Here is a 7,885-nt window from a genome sequence, read left to right on the forward strand (position 1 = left end):
TCAGTTTTTTTTGTGGGATTGTTTTACTCTACTCTCAAAACGTTTTTACGTATTTACTTGTACATTTTATTTACAGTTCTTTCGATTATTATTGCTTTAAACTAAGAAATTGAATACATGAAACATGGATATGTCCGTTTCAAGGTTGACATAATTTACAGATATTTCTCTTATAATTTACAAATGTGACTGATTTAACCTTCATTTCCATATATAGAGGAGATCGTAAAGAAGACTGTAGCATGTTTTATCTTACATGTGTTCTGTAGTATAACAGCATAATGGTATTTCAACAGCAGGAGGTTCAGTAGACCACAGGCTGTGCTTCTCTTAAATACAGACAGCAGAAGTGTCGAAGGTAAAGCTGGTTGATGCTCTGTGCAGATGCAACTATTGACATTAGATTGCCTTCAAATCACACCTCAGATAGGAGGAATAGCACTGAACGTATTCAACACAGAGCAGATTGTGGATTGTCACCATGTCCAATCCCACTTAGATTAGGCAGCCTGCTTTGTTCCTTATAAACACGATGCTGCTTGTTTTTTACACTAATGGATCAAATTTGTTTAATGTCTAGAATACTTTCGTAAAAGAACACTTATTTATTTCAAAATAAAATTGTGTTATGTTACAAATAATTATTTATATTTGCCTTCTTAAACGTCCCGAAAACATGTGATAAGACACACACACATAAAAACATGCCAGCACAATGGCTACCAAGAATTGAGACGACAGCTGTCTCTCACCAAGCACATTATCAATTACACGACTCTGCCAAGATCTCCCCGAATGCTATTAGAGATGGGTGGGCAAAACACTTATGCATGTCACGTTGTGGACATCATTCAGCTGTGAATTAAATAAATACATCAGACGTATATAACACTAAATCTGTGCTGGATCAAAATAATGAATCCACAACTGATGCACGTAATATTTTTTGGCAGGGGGTCACAAAATCTTCACATTTTTACGTAAGTTTTTAAGTGAAGAACTTTGTAGTATTATTTGATTTATTTCATGGATATATTACAGAGGAAACACCAAGCTGCAAATCAAGTCAACGACGTTGGTGAAGGAATTAAATACGACAATATGCTGCAAATCATGGTTAATTTCTTAAATTATCAAAATGAAGTCTGTTAAAATCATTTAGAATTTTTTAAGTGATAAAAAAACTAGTCAATGAAAGACGTCAACATTTAATTATGTTTTATTAATTAGCCTGACATACACTGCATCCGGAAAGTGCTTCACTTTTTACAAATTTTTCATGTTACAGCCTTATTCCCAAATAGATTCGATTCATTATTTTCCTCAAAATTCTACAAACAATAGCCCATAATGACAAGGTGAAAGAAGTTTGTTTGAAATCTTTGCTAATTTATTAAAAATAAAAAACGAAAAAAGCACATGTACATAAGTATTCACAGCCTTCAGTCAATATTTGTTGAAGCACCTTTGACATCAATTATGGTCTCAAGTCCTTTTGAGTATGATGCTACAAGCTTGTCACACCTATTTTTGGGCAGTTTCTCCCATTCGTCTTTCCAAGATCTCTCCAGCTCCATCAGGTTGGATGGGGAGCGTTGGTGCACAGCCATTTTCAGATCTCTCCAGAGTCTGGGCTATAGCTGCACCACTCAAGGACATTCACTGAGTTCTCCTGTCGCCACTCCTTTGTTATCTTGGCTGTGTGCTTAGGGTCATTGTCCTCTTGGAAGATGAACCTTCGCTCAGGTCCAGAGCGCTCTGGAGCAGGTTTTCATCGAGGATCTCTCTGTACATTGCTGCATTCATGTTTCCCTCGATCCTGACTTGAAGTCTCCCAGTTCCTGCCGCTGAAAAACATCCCCACAGCATGATGCTGCCACCACCATGTTTCACTGTAGGGATGGTATTGGCCAGGCGATGAGTGGTGCCTGTTTTCCTCCAGACATGACACTTGCCTTTTAGGCCAAAGAGTTCAATCTTTGTTTCATCAGACCAGAGAATTTTGTTTCGCATGGTCTGAGAGTCCTTCGGGTGCCTTTTGGAGTGGCTTCCGTCTGGCCATTCTGCCATACAGGCCTGATTGGTGGAGCGCTGCAGTGATGGTTGTTCTTCTGGAAGGCTCTCCTCTCTCCACAGAGACATGCTGGAGCTCTGTCAGAGTGACCATCGTGTTCTTGGTCACCTCCCTAACTAAGGCCCTTCTCCCCTGATCGCTCAGTTTGCTCTAGGAAGAGCTGTGGCCTCTTAATAGAAGTCTGATACTTAATATTTGTCTTTTAGAAAAACTACTGACAACATGCAAACAGCAAATGTAATGTAACAATTAAAATGATCTCGTCAAAAATAGAAAACAAAGTTACTTACTAAATTAGCCTTTCTTTGCCATTCACACCAGAACTACGTCTATCTTTAAATCATTTCCCAATAAGAACGTTGTTCATTACAAAATGTGAACCTGCTTGTGAAAACCCAGCAAAAGTCCCTCATAAAATCATCCTACAGAATTTTCTGTGTATAACAATATATTCAATGTTGACTGAATAATGCCATTTTAAAAATTGAAATCTGTGAAATGAATGCTTGTAATTAATCTTTGATTATACAGTTATTATTTTATATTATGATAATTTTTAGCCTGGGTTTTCACAGGGTAACAACTGTTTACATGCTGATCCATAATGCTAAATGTAGATAAAAACGTAATGGTTCATGAAATATCACAAATTTTACTGAAAGGTTGGAGACATATATTAAACGGTAAACAGACTGACGGATACAAATGCTTTAATATTTCTGCATTTTCTTTACTGTTGTGTGTCCATGAACTGCTCTGCGTGTTTGCGCTCAAATAAGCACGTGTCTGCTGTTCTTCATGCGCACCGCATGGTGGCGGGAGAGAGCAGCGCTTAAAGGGTTAAAGCGTTTGGCGTTTAATAAACATATTAGCAAAACATAAATGTTCACGGGAGCGCGTGTGATGTGATTCTCCGTTGTGTAGAGGCGTGGCTCGATTTAAACACCCAAGATAGTCAATAATGTGCATTTTAAGTGAGTTTAAAATGTTTTTTTAGGCTGTGTCTCACGGCGCGGATGAAACGAAACGAAAGTCCGGTTCCGGTTCCGGCCCGCCAATTGATGAAGACTGCGGATAGACCGTACGGTAAAAACAAACGTAACTCCTATGGTCCTGTGAGACTTTTAATTTGCGGGGGGATTACCCATGATTCCACGCAACACATTCCGGAAGTCAGTGCTGTCGATGCGGAACTGATGAAGAGAGTAAATAAAAAATAACTGTCAGACTGCGCTTCATCTGCATTTATATATAAGCTGCGACAATGACAAACGGTGAGTTCAAACGAGAATGTAAAAAGACGAACTGTTGGAAACTGTAAAGCATGACGTGTTTGTCGTGAAATAAGACCTATCGACAGTAAGCTTGGGCTGCTTTGACTGTGTGTGGACGTGGCTCATGGGCCGATGCTTTTCTTTACTATGTTAGGATGCTTTAATATGTCTTTCATGTTGTGTTCGTAAAAGTCATCGTTTAACTATCCAAGGAAACAGTGTCATGGTAAAAGATGGTGTCTAACAGCTTAACTGAGTGAAGTCTAATCATAACATGAACTCATCTGTCAACAAAATAGATCCGTTTGAAATATTTGCTCGTACAAAGATGTGCGTCAGATATAAAAAGTGTGAGCTTTATGTTCTGCTTGTTCACAGTGTACTCTTTCGACGGAATTCTTGTATTTGGACTTCTGTTCATTTGCACATGTGCGTACCTGAAGAAAGTCCCTCGTCTGAACAGTTGGCTCTTGTCGGAGAAGAAAGGAGTCTGGGGTGTGTTTTATAAATGTAAGTATATAAGTCATTCGTCTTTTCTGCATCAGAAGAGTATGTTTACCCAAAAAATGCCATTTAATCCATGTCGTTTGGAACCTGCAACTTTCATATTTCAATTATGAATTTGACATAACTTAAATTAGTAAATCTGGTGGTTGTTATATTTATACAGTAGGGACTGATGATGTCTAACATTTTATTTTGTGTTTCATGGGAAAAAGTAAGTCATGCAGATTCTAGAGAACATTAATGATGACATATTTGCATGTGCACTTCCCATATGATAGTTCTGAAACTGTAATGTGTTATTCTAGTCAATACTAGTTATTTGGATAGATTTGTTTTAATGTTCTGTTGTGACTTGTTTACTTTTTTCTCCACAGCTGCAGTGATAGGAACACGGCTCCATATTGCTGTGGCAGCGTTGTGTTTGTGTATGGCATTTTACCTGATTTTCCTGAAATGACGTGGATGGATCAGTCTTATTGACACTGGACTGTTGAATGCCAAAAGAGATGTAGTGGTGGCAGATTTTGCCGGCTACTGGTGAAGATGTACTCCGCCTGCCCCACAATGATGGTAGAAGCTTGATTTAAGAACTTTGCATTTTGTAAATGTTTAAATTAAGATTAGCGTCTTGGGAATTTGGTCTTAGATCAATATAAATGTTTTTGGACATGATGTGAAAAGCACCTTTTCAAGGTTAAGAAGCTTCTGCTTAGGGAATCAGACTTCACTTGTGTACAAAGTATTGTCTGTTATGTTTTCTCAAAAATGAAAGTTTCATTTGGGCTCATGGGGTGATTTTGAAAAAGCTTAAAAACGTCAGGAAAAATGTTCATGACTTTCTTTTATCAAAAATATAGATGTCCTTTTACGGTTTGGTATAATGTCACGCACAGCTTATGCCATTTTCCAAGTGACTCCAAAGATGCACATGATGTGGAATTGCTGCTGTTTGCAACACAGGAGAACAGTTCTTGGAGTTTTATGGAAAATGTAAACATTTTAAAGGGACAAAATGAAATTGAAAAAGAATATTGAGAATACCGAATATTGACTGGGCTTTAAAAAACATAACAATAGACATACATCTCATCTCTCAGATATTCTCATTAATGCAGATGCATATATATTGTTTATGGAATACGTTGTGTTAAAGATGAGAATGTAAACACTACACATTAAATTATCATTCATTATCTAAAGGTATCAGCTTCAATTTTCTTATATCTGGATGTCTTTTATGTAATATAAAAACTGTAAAAAAAACACTTTGTCTGAAATCCCTCATGCCTGTATCAAGTAAAACAGTTTTTAACTCTTTTTTTTCACTAAAACGTTTCTGTTCCACCTCTGCCCTAAACCTAATTTGTCTGTATATATATATATGGTGATATATGTTGAATGTTTAGATTTGTCATATGTAAACAGTAAATATTTTATAGTAAACCCTATGCAACTCAATTCTACTCTTTGGGACAGTTTTCCATTAATTCCTTTTCATCCCAAATCAAAATATTTTCTTTGTGAATTTGAATTATAGTTTTTATTTATTTATAACATGTCTAAAGCTGCATGGCTTCCTTTTAGATATCACAATCACATGCACTTGTTCTTACTTAAAACAGAACTGTTACTCATATATAGTTGTTTTAATTAAAATATCCCTTATTACAATTTAACTTTTGTTTCCACGTTTACTTTGCAACATGAAAAGTAAAATGATGCGCAAATCTCTACAATAGGGTTTGATGGGTGATGAAAGGTTTAATGAATGATAATGAAATACATTCTCTCTGACTTCTATTTTACACTGCGACAGTTTGCGTTTTCAGACACTGTGAGAACTTTAGCCACAAGATGGCATGCGAGAGGTATTCTGGCCCTCTCATTCAGCGATGCAACACGGTAAATGTGTTTGGTGAATGTATGTTGTCTTAAGAAATCGAGTTCAACTATCACTTTTGTGTAGCGTAGAAACAGATACGAATACAGTGACAAGTGTTTCTAGAAAGGGCGGAAGGTTTCGTAAGTCCTTTGTATTGAGAAAGACATTCTTGTGCGCAACATATCACGTGACCTTGATTTGTAAATAAATATTAAGATGTCTACGGTATTGGGATAGTTCACCCAAAAATGTAAATGTTGTCATCGTTTACTCAGCCTCAGTTCTTTCAAAACTGTACACACCTGAATACAAAATAAGATATTTGGAAATATCATTGCAAACAGTTCTGGAGCCTCATAGACTTCCATAGCAAGAAACAAAACTACTATGGTAGTCTATGGTGCCCCAGAAGTCTTTGGTTTTCTACAATATTAATAAAATCGTATTTTGTGTTCAGAGGAGCAATTACACACGCACACGCACACGCACACGCACACGCACACGCACACGCACACGCACACGCACACGCACACGCACACACACACACACACACACACACAACCAACTAAGGTAAACAACTTGAGGGCGAGTAAACGATGACATAATTTCTGTTCTCTGGTTAACGATCACTTTTAAAAGCTAGGCCTATATGTTTTATGCCTTACGAATGAAGTTTATATTTGAAGAGTTGCAAAAGCATATCATGTTTTATTGTGCGTTCCATTTAATATCAAACAAACTGCAGTTGGGTTGTTTTGATTAACTAAAAAATAGCACGTTATTGTGATATGTTATGAAAACATATTAAAAACGTCATTTTTGAAAAAACTAAAAAGCGTAGTTATATTCATTTAAAACGTACGCAAATAAACTAGCATAACTTAAACGTACACTGCTTTCCTTTTATATTTTGTAAAACAAAATTCGTTGTTAAGCAATCGTTCCCGATATAACTCGTTCTCGCGAGATTTGATGAAAGTCCCACGAGTGCGGGGACGTCGGGGCGTTCGTCAGCAAGTGGTGCTCGCTGCAGAGCATATGGGCGGACGTTAGACGTCCAGCGAGGAGGAGCTACAGTTCACATCCAGAGAGGAGGAGCTACAGTTCACATCCAGAGAGGAGGAGCTAGATGAAAGCTTCACCTCTGTGGATATCGAAGCGCCGCACGTTTTCGTTCGTGAAAGCTCTACGTCAGATCGTACTTAAGCAATCCTTGATGCACATTAGATTGCCTGACCTGTGAATTTATCTCAATCGTTTAAACGTGGAAACTGCGTTGTCCTTGCGTGTGTGATAAGTAAATAAACAAAATGAACCTATTAGCTTCTCTTCCCGTTTCATCCTTTTAAATGTACACAGGATAGATGGGAATCTAATGTATAAGGAATATCATTTTGGATGGATTCATAACTAATTGATTAAGAAGACATGGATCAAGTCCAGTAGTCTGAAACCAGCCACATCACACTAAATAACAATAAAAACAAGAAGTGTGCTCTAAGACTACCATTGCAGGAATATTTATTAGTAGACAGGGATTGTTACTTCATTTAAAATGTATTAGTCACATACATCACTGCCCTTATATGTTACTGTATTTATTATCGTTAATAGCAAACTTCAGTCGAGTGATAGATCTGGATAGAAACTTTCATAGAATTATTCTATTTAATTTATCTCATTCATTACATTATTCATTAATCATATGTATTCATTCATTTCTTTTATCATACACTTTGATTCATATTATTTGTTACATTTCATCCTTATTTTCAATATTGTTTGACCTCGTTGGGAGTTGTATTGTCTTGATATGAGTCTCCAATAGTCTCCATCTCAAGGTTCATAATAACATCAGGAGACAATATTTTGATACTGTTATCTGGCATGGTTAACAACACCTATTGAATCTGTTTCTAGTCAGACTAAGTTTGACAATCCTAGACTGAACATTACAGCACAACTGAGATGATTCAATTAATCATTTTTCAGTTTATTTAACATCACTTCGTCTCCTGCCTGCTGTTCTTCCCTTCAGCTCTTTATCTCCCTGGTAGCTATGTTTAGGTATCGACTCACAACGGAGTTGATATTCCTGGATTTAATAAATTCCTGAAGGAGAGAGATCTAGTGAAACTGTGCTCAAAT

At 36.9% G+C, this 7,885-nt stretch overlaps 1 protein-coding gene across 1 annotated transcript; it reads left to right on the forward strand.

Moving 5' to 3' along the window:
* Nucleotides 1–3,232: 3,232 nt before the first annotated feature.
* Nucleotides 3,233–5,529, forward strand: tmem167b (transmembrane protein 167B). Its single transcript, XM_079483227.1, has 3 exons — nt 3,233–3,348; nt 3,727–3,858; nt 4,230–5,529. The coding sequence occupies exons 1-3, from the start codon at nt 3,339–3,341 to the stop codon at nt 4,310–4,312; spliced, it is 225 nt and encodes a 74-aa protein (XP_079339353.1). The 5' UTR covers nt 3,233–3,338; the 3' UTR covers nt 4,313–5,529.
* Nucleotides 5,530–7,885: the final 2,356 nt, after the last annotated feature.

The sequence above is a fragment of the Barbatula barbatula genome, assembly GCF_947034865.1.
Source record: "Barbatula barbatula genome assembly, chromosome: 20".
NCBI classification, from domain to species: Eukaryota; Metazoa; Chordata; class Actinopteri; order Cypriniformes; family Nemacheilidae; genus Barbatula; species Barbatula barbatula.

Bases quoted from the DNA above. Each gene is read 5' to 3' on its own strand.
- tmem167b (XM_079483227.1), top strand. The intron at 3,859-4,229 runs GTAAGTATATAA...TTTTCTCCACAG, and splicing joins CTGGGGTGTGTTTTATAAAT to CTGCAGTGATAGGAACACGG.